General features: G+C 44.0%; 1 protein-coding gene across 1 annotated transcript in view; it reads left to right on the forward strand.

The window, feature by feature from the left end:
• Positions 1-18,335, forward strand: part of IPO11 (importin 11) — a 280,310-nt gene that overhangs the window by 6,241 nt on the left and 255,734 nt on the right. Inside the window, exon 2 of the mRNA XM_019532129.1 lies at positions 12,682-12,825. Within this exon, the coding sequence (XP_019387674.1) occupies positions 12,688-12,825 (138 nt within the window). The 5' untranslated portion in view covers positions 12,682-12,687. The remainder of the gene's footprint in view (positions 1-12,681; positions 12,826-18,335) is intronic.

Below are 18,335 nucleotides of genomic sequence, written 5' to 3' on the forward strand. Positions count from 1 at the left end.
TGCCCAGCGCAGATTTGGGGGCACCCCCCCCCCCCCCCCCCCCCTGCCAAAGCCGAAGGCTGGGCCTGCGTGACGTGGTACAGGTGACACTGGGTGCCAGGCAGCTGGGGCTGCACTGCACTGTACAGTGCCGGTGGGGGGGGGGGGCATTCCCAGGAGGGCCCTGAGTGCCCCAATGGACACTGCTGCTACAGGGGTCTGTAATTTCATAATCTTTTTAATTCTGTAGGTCAGTTAAAACAGAAGTATGATCCCTCTTTTTCCTGGAGCACTACCTGAATTGGGATGGATGCAAAGACATCATCATTGTGTCTTTCTTGCTTACTTTTTCTGTTTTATGTTGCTGAATCATATAGCTGAGATCAGGAATCCCTCCCCACTCCTTTTTTTTTTTTTACAAGTTGTATTTAGTATTATTTTTCTATCATAACTGCCCTTGACAGTGATTATTTTTCGTATGCTCAGTAGCAGGATTATTATTTTTTAAAATGGAATTCAGTAGAAGCTTTAACATACACTGTCATAGCTAGAGGACTTAGCAAAATTAAACATCTATTTTAATTTTAGAAAGAAAGCTCGAGATTGGGAAGGAAATAAACTGTCAGTATTTTAAAAGCATATCTAATAAGTTATAGCAAAGACTTAATTTCAATTTTGGTTTCTCTGTGTTGTGCCTATGAAAGTATGTGTATATAATAACAAGGATTCTGTTAAAGGTCAGGATTAAAATTAGGGTTGCACCAATAGAGATTTTTGGACTGATACCGATGGCTAATTTTTAATAAGCCATATTGGCCAATACCGAGCCGATTGCTGATATGCAGCCCAGCAGCTTGGAGAGCAGTGTCTGTTTGGTAAGTCTGTTGTGGGCAAAGGGGTGGGGGAGGAAACGGGCATGGGGGGGTGCAGATCAGGGTCCCTGCAGTGATGGACAGAGTGGGGCTGAGCCAGGCGCTGTTGAGCCAGGGTGGAGGAGGGCACAGGACAGAGTGGTGAGACGGGGGTGGCTTCCTCCACTACGTGCACCCTGGGATGGCGCTGGCGGCATGTGCCCCTGGATCTCTGTATGGGGCATGGGCTGGCTGATCCTGTGGGCTGAGGCAGTGTCTCCCCCAGCTCCAGCCCCACTACCTCCTTCACTGCAGGGGCCTCAGTCTGCCCCTTTCCCCACAACAGACTTACCAATGGATGTTGCTCTCCATGCTGCCAGGCTGTACTCCTGGCTGTGTGCATGCTGTGCCATGGCTGCACACACGCATGGGGTATTTATCAGCAAAATTGTCAGCCACATCAGCCAAAAAAAGCAAATTGCCAATACTGTCATTTTTCCTTATATCTATGCTGACCAATATGAGATCAATGCATCAGTGCACCTCTAATTAAAATGCATATAAATTAAGTCAGTGGTGCACAGCCATCTCATTGTACTGGACAGATGAGTGGCATGGAGCTGGTCTGTGGGCCAGATTGATCTCATGTGCCATGATTGTGCCTGTGCCACCTTTTTCCAGTCTGCACTGGGATCAGTTCCTACACTGCCCTGTGCCATCCTGCGCCAACCTGATCCATTGATCCACTGTAGGCTGCTGTGGTCAACCTTGTTCTGCCTCATTTGCCCCACGCCCTGATCAGCCTCACACTCTTTGATCAGTCCTGAGTACTCAGTCTAGCACAAATGGCCATGGTATCCATCCTGCAGGGCTCCCCATGAGTCTGGGAAATTGGCCACAGGGGAGTGGCTGTTAGCTGCCATCATTCCCCCACCACCAAATTTTCTGAATGTGGGGAGCCTTACATGCTGGATGGCATTGGTCCACAGGCCAGATCTGGTCCATGGGCCAGGAGTTGAATACCCCCGATATAAACAGAAGAAACATAGGTTGGAAATGATGAAGAACCTTCTTATTATGAGGATGACTAAACTTTGGAATGGGTTACATAGAGAAGTTGTAGAATCCAGCCTTGGCAATTTTCAAAAGTGGGTTAGACAGACACTTGTCTGAGGTAGTTTTGTCAGGGGTGATCTTGTCTTTTGCCTGGGGCTGGGTTAGATAAACTTGTGAGGCTTCTTCCAGCCCTCTCTTCCTATGATTTATATTGAACATCACGTTAAATGTAAGCCTGAAAATCCGCAGTGCACCAAAATGATTTTTTAGTTGCTATATGGATTTTCATATATTTTGTAGGTTGTTCGACGTATAGAAAATAATGTTTATGCTTTTAAATGGGGAAAAAAACTTGGCCCTACTTATAATGAAATGGGTACCCAGGTATGAGCAGTGCGAATGTGGTATACTATTCTAAGGGAGAGAAGAGCCCTATACATTCGGTTAAAATGCTGAAAACAATAGACTTAAAAGATGTTTCCGAAATTAAAAAAATCACAACAAAATTATGTAGTTTATTTCTGCTGAGAATCGAAGTTCCATGGTATTACTCATCAGAAATTCCCAGAACATGCAGATACCACTCCTGATAATTTATGCTTGTGTTCTTGATGCACAAATCAGTTGGCATTCATAGTATGATGTGACGGTTAAAACTAGCAGCTGTTTCATAAACTAGTTACTGGGCAAATTTGTAGTTTGGTGCCTTACCCTTTAGTGTGAAAGATCTAAAATACATTCCTTCTGTGCATCAAGTGCATCTCTGAAAAGTTATGTTTTCCCACTTAAAGAAAAACAAAATATTATTAGTGCTTTCAGTGCTGTCAGTGATGGAGCAGGTGAGTAGATTTTGTTGTCTGAGCTGATAAATTTCCATTACATTAAAGCCTTCTTTGCTTACTAATTGAAATGCCATCATGGTTTTCTTGCAGGATATAGCTATATTCCTTTGGACAGGGGTGTGTGTATGGTGGGCTTGCAAAGAACGTAGGTTGGCTAAATGTTGCTTCCCTCTCATCACACCTACAGTATAAGTTGGGTATTTCTGCAGCAGGCCTTGCTAAAAAAAATACTTTCAGAGGGCACTGTTTTGAAAGATGTTGAAATCTATCTTCAGTGTTGCATATATTGCACAGATTCATTCTATTATTATCAAGTTTATTTGAAAGGGATTAAACTTGGTGATAAATCAGAAGTTTAGTTGTAGACTGGGAGGTTTTCTACATGGACATTCAGGAGAGTTAAGGCAAATCAATTAAATATGTGAAGCCAGTGAGCATAACTTAAAGTGCTTTTTAAACATCTGTGTAGATGTTCTTATTCAGGAGTCAGGTGGTCTAGATTATTATAGCTTAGTCATCCTTAGCTGATTTGCTTTAATCTTCCTGATTGCCCCTGCATAAACAGGACTTCATTAACATTAGCAATTATTCAGGGATGAATGCAGTGCATTATGTGTGTGAGGAAGCTTTTGAAGTGTCTTTAAGATTTTGTTATACTCTGAGATGATTTAAGTGTAAGATGTTTTCCTGTTGGATAGAAACAGAATGGTGCTGATCTTGTCTAAAAAAGTTTCTGCGTCAGTGGACATGTGCTGTATGAGCGTACGGGTTAAGAGCTGTCCCACAACACAATATTTTCTTGAAGTTTAGGGTTTGTGTTGAGGAAGGAGGAAGAACACATGTAAAAGGGATTCAAGTGTGATATATAAGGATTTTGTTTGTGCAGTCCTAGGTTTTTAATCTGGAAAGTATAGCTTACATTCAGCCCTGCTGACTCTCAAAAGATGCACAACAAATCTGGGTCTATTTGCATTCTAGCATTTTTTTTCTAGCATATTTTTTTTGTAAGTAATTAATTAGTAAGTAATTTCTTGTTTCTCTTCAGTGGTGATTTAGTACTTTGTCCTATTGAGTTAGTGTGGCTAGCATAATCTCCAGAGGGAGATGGATGAGATCCACTTTAGAGGAGAGGTCAAGGATTGGGAGATTTGGGACAGAGGGAAGGAAATCAGATTAGAGAATGTAGCTATGGAAGGCAGTGACCTGCAGATATTGAAATGGGGTTGTCTGTTAGTCTCATTCTCCCATTTCCTTGCTATTCAAATCTGGGTAGAGGAGATAAACTCTCTCACCGTCTGAGAGCTGGTATCTGTGTCGTCATTGTCTTGATGTGGTTGAGCTCCTTTTTCTGCTTATTTGAGCCTAGGACCTCCTATTAATCTGGGTGAGCAAGTTCTTTTTTTAGGGGTGCATCGATAAATATTTTCTTGGCTGATACCTATAGCCCTTGATTAACCGACCATATTGGCCCATGCCAATTCAATATTTAGTAATGTTTAGATATTTAGTAATAGTGCAAGGTATTGTAAACTACCGACATGAATAAACCTTTTTGTTTGCTTGTTTTGCATTTATGCATGCCTCCTGTTTACTCTGGCCCTTGATGAGGAAGGTGGTGATCACCTTCGTTCTCATGCATGTTGCCCTGTTGCCCACAGCTCCTACCCAAAGCCCTACTTCCATGCAATCCATGTTGTCCTGGGTGGATAGGGCAGACCCTTGCACAGACAGTGGTGCAGGGCACATTTGGATTCCCAGAATACACCACTGCTTCAGCATCGGTGGGCCCCGTACAGCCGAGCTCCTGTGACCACTGGGGAGAAGCTGCTTTTGCAAAAGCACCTGTTTCCTGGTGGAGTGAAATGTCTCTCGCATGGTGCATTCCCCTGCCCGCATGCCGCCTGACGTCTCCACAGCAGCCCCAGCACTCAGCTCCTGCTGCGTACATGGCGTTACCATGGCAGCAGCAGCAGGAACTGGTACTAGTTCTTGTGTTGCTGAGCCTGGTGCTCTGTGACCACTCCCCAGCACCGCCTGCCCCTCCTGCTGCTTTCCAGGACCTATAGTTTGCTGCGGGGACCAGCCTTACACTTGTCAGGGTGCTCTGGGTATGTGGTTGTAATTATTGGCTACAACAACCAAAAACCAATAACGGAATTTCTCCTTTTATCCATGCCAATCCAATAGTATCCCTACTTTTTTTTGGCTTCCATACAGGTAGTAAGGTCTGTGGGGAGAAACCTGATGTTTTGAGCCCTGCTTGTATCCTATATTTGTGTGGGGATCTGCAGATGAGGCCTGTTACTTTGTGGGGTGCCTTGACCCCTCTCTCTTCTGTTACCTGGCCTTTGAGGAAACAGAAGAGCTGAGGGTGGGCATGGTGAAGCATGCATTGGGTACAGAGTGCTTAGATTGGGATGAAGAGCTGAGAATGTGCATGCTCGCAGTCATTCATTTGTATGCTTTAGTGTGCAGGCAGGATCTGGGTCACCAAAAGATTTTTTTCTGAGCTGCAAATTTGGGACATCAGTGACAGTCCAATGGTGGCAGTCAGGGAAAGCAGTGGTGGCGGCCAGGTTGTAAATCCACCTTCAAACCAAGCTGCATTAATTCTCTTCACTGTTCTGAAAAGGTTGTCGTCGTCCCCCGCCCCCCCTCCCCCTCCGAACATCACCTAGCAATGAATAATCAGACATCTCTGAATACCGTTTACCTTTAAGGTAGCTTCTTCAAATATCTCTGACATCCATGTGCTTACTGAAATCCCCTTACAATTTAGCATGGTCTGTGGGGTTGCAAGGCAAGTTTAGGGCTTTTCTGTGTAACAAGGCTTATGGTATCAGGGACAACAGTAACCAAAGGGAAGCCACCAGAGTGCATTTGTGTAACTGTGGGCATCTTTAGCTTCACTAAAGCAGTTATGCTGGTTGAGGACACAGTGCCCACTTAAAAGGGCCACAGCAGCTGGAAAAAAATGTTGGCACCTCTGTATGTGTTTTCTTTTGTCTGCTAGGTGGTAACAGATTTCTTCTTTCAGCTAGAATTATTGTATCAGCAGAAAGAAGGGGTTCTGCTGTTACATGGGATCCGTGAATATAGATGCACTCATAGTTTTTCACTGCTACAACTTGAGTTCTGCTGACAATACTAGGTAGCGTAGACCAAGCTGTAATCATTGACATTTTGGGTCACTTGACCCATGGGTTGTTGATGTCCAATGCCCTACACTTTCCTTCAAAAGAGAGTACTTTTTAAGGCTAGAAGATTCTATCATTTTTTGTGTTCACAACATGACTTGGACCATTGAGTCCTGAGGAATTTTGATTGCTCAACATTCATCCCAGCTAGTGTACCTCCTACCCATGTTGGGAAGCAGTCATAGCATCATAGAAAATTAGGGTTTGAAGGGACCTCAGAAGGTCATCTAGTCCAGCCCCCTGCTCAGACAGGACCATCTCCAACTAGAACATCCCAGCCAAAACTTTGTCTAGCCGGGTCTTAAACATCTCCAAGGATGGAGATTTCACAACCTACTTGAGTAACCTGTTCCAGTGCTTTACTACCCTCCTAGTGAGAGGGGTTAGATATTAGGAAAACCTAAACTTCCCTTGCTGCAACTTGAGACTCTTGCTCCTTGTCTATCATCTGTCACCACTGAGAACAGTCGTGCTCCATCCTCTTTGGAACCACCCTTCCGGTAGTCGAAGACTGATATTAAATCCCCTCTCAGTCTTCTCTTCTCTAGACTAAATAAGCCTAGTTCCCTCAGCCTCTTCTCAGAAGTCATGTGCTCCAGCTCCTTCACCATTTTGGTTGACCTCTGCTGGACTCTCTCCAATTTTTCCACATCCTTTCTGTAGGGGGGCCCCCAAAACTGAACACAGTACTCCAGATGTGGCCTCACCAGTGCTGAATGGAGGGGAAGAATCACTTCCCTTGATCTGCTGGCCATGCTCTTACTAATGCAGCCCAATTTGCTGTTAGCCTTCTTTGCAAGAAGGACATATTGCTGGCTCATATTCAGCTTATTGTCCATTGTAATTCCCAGTTCCTTTTATCTGCTGTTTACCCAGTTGGTCCCCAGCGTGTACTAGTGCATGGGATTGTTCTGTCCTAAGTAGAGGACTTTGCACTTGTCCTTATTGTACCTCATGAGATTTCTTTAGGTCCGGGTCTCTCACACAAAGAGTTAAACTCTACAGATAAGTGAAAACATAATGCTAAAGTGTCTCTCCATGTGTGAGCCCTTTTTTCTGCTTCTCTGAGCAAGGTAGGATTTGCTGGAACCCTCTTTTTTATTCTGACATAGGGCCAAGAGTCATAGAGTCCTGGCTGTTTTGCAGAGCCTGAAGATTTCTGTCTCCTCCTATGCCTATTTCCAGGACTTTCAGAGGTGTTATTTCTTCCCCCCCCGGTGTGAGTTAGCATCTCTGTGGTTCCCTGAACCATATACCTGTTTTAAACTTCTGAAAATTAGGAAATGCAAAATTAAGGTATTTGCCTCCTGTGCGTGATGGATGAATTGGCCAGAGGTTATGGAGAGATCAATACAGTAGTGCAAGAGGCATTTCTGAGGGTAGAGAGTGAGCTGAGTTGGGGTGGCAAGCAGGATGGACCTGTAGAGGCTGGCTTGGTATGCCCCTTAGGTTACATAATGCAGGAAGTGGGTCACCCTTAAATAAGATGCTGTCTTTTATATGTGGGTAGTAACAGGGGAGTAGTCAAGCCAGATTGCAAGAATCAGTACTTTTATGCCGTTAAGGTCTAAAATGTTAATGGCATAGTGAAATGGGAAGACAGAGGGTGAGTTGCATGTGGCAGTAGGCTTGACTATGTTTCAGGGAACGGTTAAAGTGGGGGGAAGACAGAGATATCAGTCTTCTCTAATATTCTTAAAATTACTGTAACCACATGTACTGGCAGATATTTTGGAGTATAGAAACATTGGTGATTTTGCTCACCATTGGTGTTGGCAAATATAACCTTTGAGCCTTTCAGAGCATGACCGTAATCACCATTCTGTCATAAAGTGGCTAAAGGGGTGAAGAGCACTTCGGAACTGCATAGCTGTCCTTGATTTGTCTCACCAGCATCTCAGCCACAAAGCTCTGTAACTGCAACTAGCTCAATGGACACTGACTTCTATAGATAATACTTATATTTCTGTTTACAGCAAAATCAGGAGAGTTCAGTGCTAACCTGAAGTTAAGATTGCCTGAGGTGTCTGCCTTTCCAGAAAGTTGAGTTTAGCAGAAACTCAAACTTCTGAAAACCTGTAAATGAAGAGTTAATGGTCACAACTCTGCAGTCATAACTTTGCAGCCTTTTAGCAATACCTCAGACTACCCATCACAGATATACTCTCAACTATGGCTTTGAACCGTACTACCTTGTAGTCACACATTTGGTCCACTTCATAGCAACATCACAAATTCTGAATTTTACAACCCAGTTCACTTTTCTACACGCAGTGCCACTAAACACTATGTTTAGTTATCTTTCACTAAATCCAGAATTTATACTTACTCATCTAATTTCCTCACAATCCCCACAAGCAGGAGAGTTCTGTGATTTGCCACTGACACAATCTAAACAATAAAGTACTGAAATCAGGAGAAGTGATCTTAAGACAGTGTGGTTGGCGACCTTTTAAGGCTCCAGGCTGGACTGACCAGGGTTGGGGCAGAGATGGGCAAGTGAAGGGAACCAAGGACTTGTAGCTGTTAGCATGTTTCTCTGTGGTGGCCCCAGAGAGAGTGCCTTCTGCTGAAGATATCTGTTCACAGATCTGGTGATTTGAAAATGGGTGGGTTTATTTATTGCTTCTTGGCCTCTTGTCAGCTTAGATCAAGTGTATAAGCTATACAAGATTTGGGTCCATGCTAGTGGCTGCTGGATTCTAGTGCTCACACTCACCCATGTCCGACCCAAACTTGGTTAATCCAGCCTGCAGCTTTAAAGGGTTGCCAGCCACTGCTTTAAGATCAGTTCCCAACCCTGTCTTAAGGTACACATGTATGCAAGAAAACGCATACATGCTTGCCCGGCAGAGAGGTATGGCCCACTCAGATGACTTCTCAAAACATTCCTTCTGCCATTCAGTGCAACAACATCTAATGTGGTGAGTGTAGCCAGAGTGCAGATAATTCTCATTAGCTGCTCCTAGCTCCAGAGCCCCAAGTTAAAATTGAGTGAACTTGACCTGGAAAAACACAAGATATCCCTAGGCAATGATGAAATTAACAAAGGTTCTTTTGGCATCAAGCACTTCTAGGGTAAAACATTAGAAGATGCCTCCTCTAAAAGGTGCTGTAGCCAAATCTCAAATAGTATATGGATAAATCCATTGATCTTCAAATTCACCCAAAAATTCAGCTAATACAGAGTTGTAACATGCTGGCTGTGGGAAATGCTGCTTAATAAGGAGTTTTGCATTTGACAGCAAAATTTTGAGTGACTTGAGAAACTTGCAGCATTCTATCCGACAGCATCAAAGGCATGGATGGACTTTGAATTCAAAAGAAAAAGTTGTGAACTGAATATGAAAAAGCATTGTTGGTTACAGCTGTTGTCTGAGCTAGTTGAGCCTACGGTACCTTTGAATTGCAAGTTTAATTAACAAAAAACGTAGCATCTCAATTAAGGACATATATTTCATTTGCTGTTTGTCATCTGCTGTGCTTTGAGCCTACCAGAGACTGAAAGATAAGATGTAAAGATGAAGATGTACATTCTTTGAATTTTGCAATTAAAACCTTGTTTCAAACTAGTTTTCTTCTTATGCTTAAAAAAAAGGTTGCTAGTGCAGTTGCAGCTGTTTGAAGAAAGCAAGGATCTCATTTATGAATTTTTTTAGTTAAAAAATAAAAGGAAAAATAACTTCCCTTGAAGATACTGTAGCTTCTGTTCTGCACTATGCAGATTTTATAATATGTTTATAATATCCTCAGCACTGTCTAGTATCAGAGTAGACTCATTCCTCCTTCACTGACTCCCTTGTAGTTGTTTTTATTTTAAGTCCGATTTTATTGCACTCAGATGATCAAAAGTGACTTTCTTGCCTAGGACCTGATAAAGAATGCCTTGTATATGAAAGCTTGTCTAACCATGTTTATCCCAACCATGCAGTTTGGTCCAATAAGAGATATCGCCCACAACAATCCTTACCTCTCACAGCCTTACCTCACACATTTTCTTTCAGGTGTCATACAAAATTCCAACCATAGTATTGTATTTAATATTTGTTACTTATAATAAAGAATAGTAAAAACACCTCGATTATTATAACAGATTTAATAGTATTCTGTTCCCCCCCTCTTTTTTTAATGTTATATCTAATAGTACTAAGATGCACTGATAGATTTTGGGGGCCAATGCTGATAGCTGGTTTTTAAGCAGGCATATCGGTTGATACCAAACTGATTTCCAATACAGCTGCATGCAGCTGGTAAAGTCTGTTGTGATGGAAGGGGAGGGGGGGAGGGAAGGATCATGGCCAGGGGGCAGATCAAAGGCCTCATGGTGAGGGAGGGGGGGAGTGGGGCTGGTGCTGCCCTGAGGAGCAGGGAGGGTGGAGTGTGGGATGGAGCCACAGTTCATCTATGGGAAGTGGGGGCAGCTCCCACCACTGCGCACACCCCCAAGAGGGCATGGAAGGGCGTGTGACCCTGGATCTGTGCAGGGGGTGGGGGGGGTCAGGGTGGGCTGCATCTGTGCACTGGGGCCAGGGCTGTGCCAGGCTCTTCCTGGTGGTGGGGGGGATGGGGTTGGACCAGGGCTGCACTTGGGGTGGGCAGTGGTGATGCTGGGAGGGGAGCTGCAGCCACCCCAAATTTCACCGCAGCCTCCCCCTGTAGCTCCCCTCCCAGCACTGCTGCCACCTGCCCTGAGTGCAGCCCTGGCTCAACCTCTTCCCCTACACACTGGGAAGAGCCCGGTGCTGCCCTGGCCCCAGCCTGCAGCAGTAGCCCCCCTGTCCCTGCCATGCAGATCCAGAAGCACATGCCCCCTCCCCCACTCGCCTGCTTAAGCAACTCCTGGGATGCATGCAGCGGCAGGAGCCACCCTGCGCCCCCCCGAATCAGCCATGGCTGTCCCACACTCCACCCTGCCACAGGTGGGCAGCACTTGTGCCTGCCCCAGCCCCAGCCCCACTCCCTCACTGTGGGGGCTGTGATCTGCCTCCTGTCATGCCCCTTCCCTTCCCCCTCCCCTTCCACTACAACAGACTTACCAGCTGCACTCGGCTCTCCAAGCTGCTGGGATGTGCTCCTTGTTGCCTGGGTGCTGTGCTGCAGCTGTGCCCACTCGCAGGCATTTATCGGCCAAATTATCAGCTGCATCAGGCCAATTTCCAATACAGACAATTTTCTTTATATTGGTGCCGATTTGATATTGGACCCATGTATCGGTGTAACTCTAAATAGCACTATGTATAGTCATTATTGCTGTTTACTTGCAGTAGTCTGTTATTTTCTTTTTTTCTCTGAGCCTTTGATAGCAATAGCGGAGAGAAGCTCTGGGCTCTTGAGCAGATCTTTAGGCAGATGTAATCCCTTATATCAGCAGCCAGCAACCTTTTTCAAGCTGTGGGCTGGAACAACCAGGCTCTGGTCTGATGTAGACTTGGGTGGCTTCTGCCTCATGTCAGCAGTGGGGGGCTCTGCCTGTGCCACCACTGGAGTCAGGCACCTGGGAGCTGCGCCCATGTTGCTGCTGCTGCTTCTTGTAGCCCCCTTCTCCTAAGTTGGGGTATAAGTATAGCTTCCAGCTGGTGGGGAGCTGGGGCAGGGCTGGGCAACTGAAAGCTGTGTCTACACTGCAGCTGGGAGGTGGGGGGAAAGGATAAGAGACAAGTGGCAGCTTTCACCTGCCTGGCCCTGACAGATCTCCACAGCTAGAATCTCTGTCCATGTAGGTAATCTCCGTCCAGGTAGGTATGAGTGTTAGAAATGAACTATATGAAGTGGGTCAGCATCTCTTTTCAAAAAGCTTTAATTCAGAGTAAACTAAAGAGTTCAATATTAAAGCTTTACATCTGACAGAAATCGTCCCAGGGTATGCTCTGCCTTTAGTGAATGTTGCAGTTAATTCCAGTTTTGCATATACTTGGTTGTGCTTCACAGAACAGTAATTTAAAAAAAGCCTTCAGAATTCCTCAACTTTAAGTCTGTGTATATGAAGAAGGCTTGCAACCATAAATTGTAGATTTGGTCTGCTACTAAACTTCTGAAACCTGCATGCCCTCAAGAGGACTGTCAGATGAGTAAATGGCATGTTGAAAGCAAAGCACTTCCACAGTTTTCATTCAGTGTTCTCTCTCTACCAAGTTAGCACCAATTTCTTCACTTACACTGCTTTATGCTGTTTTCCTTCCAAGTTCAGGATGTAGTCTGTCGCCAAGATTAATATGTTAACTACTGAATTACAAGCCAAGAAGCTACCATAAAAATATAATCTTAACAGTTACTTGAATCCTGGTTTCTGTTAAAAATTTAGAAACAAGTGAGTTGCATCATGTGATTTACATGCTTGTAGAAGAAACAGTGCTAGAAAGGGAAGTTAATTTTGTGGATTAAGCACTAAATTGGGACTTGGGAATTTTAGGTATCATGGTGCCACAGACCTCTTGTCTCACCTTGAGCAGGTTATTTGATCGCTCTGTGCCTGGGTACTGTGCTTGTGAACTAGGGTGTGATGCATTATGTCAACCCCTGTGATGTGATGAAAACTAATTTATGGAAGTGAAGTGTTTTGATACAATGTGTCTCTGAAAAGTCTGCATCTCTCTCTCTCATTCTTAGTACTTGATTCTTAAAGATAATGAAAACCTAGTGCCTGCTTAAGTGCTTTTCTTGGTTGGGAACAAAAGGCTCTTCATCTTGTAGGGCTTAGCTTTTAATGTAAATCTTTTGTACTCTAATACTTTTCCTTTTTAAATGTCTTTTCATCAGATTTTCATGGATCTCAATAGTGCCAGCACTATTGTTCTGCAAGTCTTGACCCAAGCTACCAGTCAAGATACTGCTGTGCTGAAACCAGCTGAGGAACAATTAAAGCAGTGGGAAACACAGCCGGGCTTCTATTCAGTTTTGTTGGTAAGTGGGACTAGAAAATGTTTTAATCACCACATTTTGTATAATGTATATTTTCAGTTTCTATGGTTCTCTCTGTCCTTTTTTCACCTAGCTTATTTTTGAATAGGAGGCTGGATATTTACTTACTTATTTCTGCTTGGAGGAATCTTAATCATGCTTCTGTAATGAGGCTGAGGATGGTTTTTCTCTCTCCATAGTAGCAAATAAGCCATTTTAAAAAATGGTTCAAGAGTTCTGATGGGTGATAATCTGTTTTCAGTGACAGAGCAGTTTTATTTGTGCCTTCAGTGAGTGGGCAGTAGTCCCTAATATGTTGTACCCTCAATGCAGAGGTAGGGTAATACTAGGAAGTACTCTGCTTCTTTCTATGTATATTAATTTTTTTCAGAAGAGTTTATTTTGATAGAGAATGACTTGGGTAAGTGTCTCAATTAAAAAAAGTTGTTGCCATATGTCAGGTTGTAGTAAAATATGCCTGTGGGCTAAAGCATGTTATCTGCAAAGAAAAAAAAGGATTGCTAAAATAAATTTTGACTGGCTGTTCTTATGGAGCCACCTTGAGGAGGTGTGGGGCTTGGCTCTTGTTGGATGCTGAGAGAATATGACTTTTTAAGTTTGTAAAGGCTTAGGTCTGAATAAGTTTCCCATATATCTTGTGAAATATCTGATCAGCTAGGATATTTGTGTGGTGCACCAGCAGCCTCCATGTTTCTCAAATGTTTCTCCTCTCTTCCTCTTCCCTCTCAGAGTAGCAGCAAGATTTCTTTGAAGAAGCTGTCATTATGGTTTCCAAACTTCCAGTGGAACCGTTAGAGTGCAGCTCAGTACTGTATATAGGGGAAAATTTTAAATTTAAGTTAGAAGGTCAGCACAGTGAAATTTCAGAAGACTTGAAAGGGGATAAGTAAAGTGAGATCGTGCTAATAATTCCTAGGCTGGCATATTTTGCTTAAACAATCACTGAAACTGTGGAACCCTAAATATATAGAAATATGGATGGAATTGAAGAGTAGGAAGGAGTTGCTTATAATAAACTGTTTCATTTGTCTGATTGTTTTTTCTTGCCCTACTTTTTGACAAAAATCCGTCTATTTCTATAGTTCCTTTTATCTCCTATGTACAGAAAAACTTAGGACTTGGTCTGGCTCTATGCTAGCATCCCAGAGGACTGAACTATATTTCAGAGCTTATAATAGTTAACTGTCATTGTAAGCTACCCTTTCAGCATTTTCCTTTCAGCTCTCTTTTCATTTAATGTTTTACATAAAGCTTGGAAACTTACTACAGATAGATTTCATGCATTAAAGCAAGTTGTCAACACAATATTCTCTTTTGCTGAAGGAGAAAAATGAAAATACAATTACTATAAAACTATTATCCCCAAGCCATAGCTCACAGGCCCATAAACCCATAGATATTGCTTGTAACCCCTAGAAATTAGAAAGTTAATTTAGGTTGATGAGAGGGCAAAGTGTGATGTTGCCTGTGTCCATGAACAGGCATTCATTTCTACTGGTGCATTCATTTCTACATGGGTAGACATCTTACCAGGAGAGGAAATATATGTAGGCATTCAGCCTATAGCTACCCACTCTTCTTTGTTCACCATGCCTTCACCAGACTGGTTTGGGGAAGGCATGAGGAGCAGTGGCTGCTGCACTCCTAGTCCCCAGGGGGAGTACAGCAGAAGGAAAAGAGTCTCTGTGCCTTCCCTATACTGGGGTCACCCCAGCATGGGGAACATGTCAGGAACAGCCTCCTTTCCTCTGCTTCCAGTCTGACTGGCCTGGAGGAGTGCAGTGCAAATAAGGAGCAGGTTCTCCACTCCTTTCCCAGACTAGTCTATGTGAGGACTTAAGTAGCCACCTAAGTTCCTTGCCTGTTTCTCTGACCAGAGGCTCTGCCTGCTGTTCCACTCCCCTTCCAAATCAGACTGGGAGAAGAACACACAAGTTTTCTTTTGTGCAAGAGATCTTTCTCGTGCAGTGGAGATCTGTGATTGACATGTGGAAGATCTTTCTCTCAATCAGGGATTGTTTCTCCTGGGAGAAATTGAATGAATGCTCCTACCAGCGATTCTTCTGGTAGAAACAATGCCTTTACATGGCCTATAACGTGTTACTTACTTGATACTGGGGACTACAGTTGCAGAACTTGTTCCATTGGAGTATAACACAGAGCAAATTGCAGCCCCTTGACATGGAGCTGCCAGCTGACCCAACCATGCTGCAAGAGAGGAAATCAGTGGTGTGTTTGTCCTAAACAATACAAGAGGGATGCCATTCTAGATCCTGTGTATACAATAAAGCTTCCATCTTCAGCGCTTCCGGGCAAAAACAAAACTCACCACCAAAGACATCAACAATCTTCAGTTTGTGGACAATGGCTGCATGATGGCTCACTCTGCACAGGATGTGCAAGTGACCTTAGATCTCTTCAGTGCTTCCTATAAGATAGTTTGCCTGTCCTTGAATGTTGGCAAGACAAAGGTTCTTTACCAACCCTCCCCAGGCCAGCTGAACTTCTCTCATGCCACCGCTGTAGATGGGGAGGCTCTGGAGTACGTGGAGCACTTTCCATATCTCAGCAGCCACCTCTCTCAACAGGCTACCATCAGTGAAGAAGTCCAGCACCAGGTCAACTGCCTTGTCTTCAAGCTGCGACAACATGTCTTCGAAAATAGAGACCTTCAGAAGTCGATGAAGGGCTTGGTTTACAAGGCTGTCATGCTGACCACCCTTCTACTGCAGTGAAACCTGGATTGTCTACTGAAGCCACATTAAGACCCTTGAGAGCTTTCACCAGCGGTGCTTGCGTTGAATCCTGGGGATCAAATGGGAGGACCGCTGGACCAGTGCAAGCATCCTCCATGAAGCTGTGTCCACCAGCATCAAATCTTTGCTCTTGAGAAATCAACTCTGATGGATGGTCACTGTATCCGGATGTCCGAGAAGTGCTTCCCTCACTAGATTCTCTTCCCAGCTCTCTATTGGCGAATGCTCAAAGGGCGGCCAAAGGAAATGGTACAAAGACACACTCAAGGTTGCCTGCCCTCAGGCACAGAGTCACCAACACCAATGGCTGGGAGGAGCAAGCTGCTGACCATTTGGAGTGGTGCCACCTGGTCCACCAAGGCATTCACCATTTTGAGGGCCAATGACTTGATACTGAGGCGGAATGGCAGAGGGAGGAGAAAGAGACCAACCTGGGGCTGCAAATCCTACTCCCCTGTGCAACAACATGCCCCCATTGCTGAAGAATGTATGTATCCAGAATTGGGCTCCTCAGTCACCTGAGGACCCATCAAGCCTGACAGATGTCATCCTCGACTCTGAGGGACTGCTGACGATATATTTAAGCTATTTGTTGCATCTGAAACAAAATTCTGTGTATTGTAAAATCAGAAACTTCTTAACTTCCACTTAACTCTTCCCAGAATAAAGTTGATGATGCTTGATTCCTAAGCCGCAATCTTGTATCCGTAATTACTTTGCTCATACCATAGTTTCTGTCACAGTAAAGTTTGTTTTTGGAAGCTTGTATGATGGTGGTAGGTTTTTGAAAACTATGATAAAAATATACCTTTTAAATTGTTTATATTTTCTATTTTGAATTGCTCTCTTCCGTTACTCCATTTCCTCACCTGTTTGAATGGTATTGTCCTCTAGCTCATGCATAAAGTTCTGACACCTGGAAGGAGTAGCTTAAGGTTGAACCTTGTTAACTTCATTGTATCAGTCCGTATTGCCCCTTCCCCCACAAACACCTCCAAAACAGAAACACCCCATGCTGTTTAGATAGACTTACCTTTTTGTTAGCATAACCAAACTGAGCTTTCCTTTAAACTTCCAATGCTGTTAGAACATTTCTGATTACCTCGTAGGCATTTCTGCTTAAAGATACGGATATCCTCTGTTGTTTTCCCCCTTCATCCAATTCCAATCATCCTGTAAGTTTCAAGAGCAATTTACATGGTATTTCCAACTCAAAAATGTGAAAAATCCAGGTGGGAATTTGGACTTGTTGTCTGCTATGGTAGAAAACAAGATAGGCCCTTCAGGTATTAACTTCAGTTGAGCCTGAAAATAAGGAGTTTGGAAAGAGTGAGAAGAAACAATTATTTGAGTCATTAAAAAGAAGAGAAAGTCATTGAAGAACAAATAGCCTTACATATACTGTTGAAGAATACTGTATTTTCTAGGATATACCCACATAGTTCTCTACAAGGTAGCTGGGGAAAATTGGGGTGTATATTGCATGTGAGGAATAGGGTCCAGAAATTTTGGGGGACAGATTGGTGGTAATGTTACAATTATTCTCCCTCCTGCCCAGGGCAAAATTTCTGCACCTTTGTGGAGCCTCCTTCCTCAATAGGGCACCAAATCAGGGTGGTGCATGGGGCTGGTCCACAGCTGGACCCAGCATGCTGGGCTCAATCAGCAAATAGCCCGGGACCTGACATGTAGATATGGTCCTGGACTTGGTGCATGGCCCCAGAGCCACTGTGCAGGGCTGTATCTGGTACACAACCCAACCATGTGATGTGCTACATTGGACTTCACTATGCAGCACCTGTACCTTGCCTTTCAGCCCCCGGGCATAGCCCTCAGTTCCAGAACACTACTCATAGCCCTGGTATGTGGCCCTGGAGACCCCAGACTTTTTGTACTTGCCCATGCTCTAAAGTAATATTTTTCTTCCTTCTTGTGGTCTTCCAAAAATAGGATAAATGTTACATTCAGTGTGTGTGTTATGCAAGAAAATACAGTATTTTAAAATTTAAAGACTGTCTTTTTATGACTGGTTGAGAAGCAGGATATATGATTTTACTTTGCAAAACTGTTTTAGGAGGGTGACTATTCTACACCTTTCACATTGCTGACAATTAAAATATAATAAATTGATATCAAAGAGAAATATAGCCTCACAAAATATAATAAGAGTTTTGAATAATTCATAGTGAAGTTTGAATCTTATATGCAATTATTTACCATATCTGGTAATTGATAGATAACCCCTTTTCTGATGCAGTGGTTACATGAAAAGTAGTGAGCCTTGACAGTGCTTCAAAATATATAGTTAGTCACTGTAAAATTGCCCTGATTTTCACAAAGGCATAGGGCGAGTCTACACATGCAGGCACACGTGCTTGCAACAGCTCAAATAAGAGCGGCACAAATTTGTGCTGGGGACTTTTGCCTCAGCACATGTGCCTGAACATACACTTTGGTGTGGGGCAGATTGTGCCACTTGGGGCAAACTGACCCCGCCCAGCTCCTCCTGGATCTGCAGCCCAACCTCCCACCCCACCCCTGAGAAACCACACAGTCCTCCTACCCCAGTCCCTGCTTACCTGGGACAGCTCCCAGAGCTGGGTCATGCTGCTGCCTTGCTCCACTTCTGTTTGCCCGATGCGGCAAGGCAGAGTGCTACAGCAGCAGGAGCATCATAAGGGACCCTCTGGCCAGATGCCAGAGAGTCTCTGGCGGACACAGCCCCAGCTTGCCTCA

Source organism: Crocodylus porosus, unplaced genomic scaffold, assembly GCF_001723895.1.
Source record: "Crocodylus porosus isolate Cpor-Errol unplaced genomic scaffold, CroPor_comp1, whole genome shotgun sequence".
NCBI classification, from domain to species: domain Eukaryota; kingdom Metazoa; phylum Chordata; order Crocodylia; family Crocodylidae; genus Crocodylus; species Crocodylus porosus.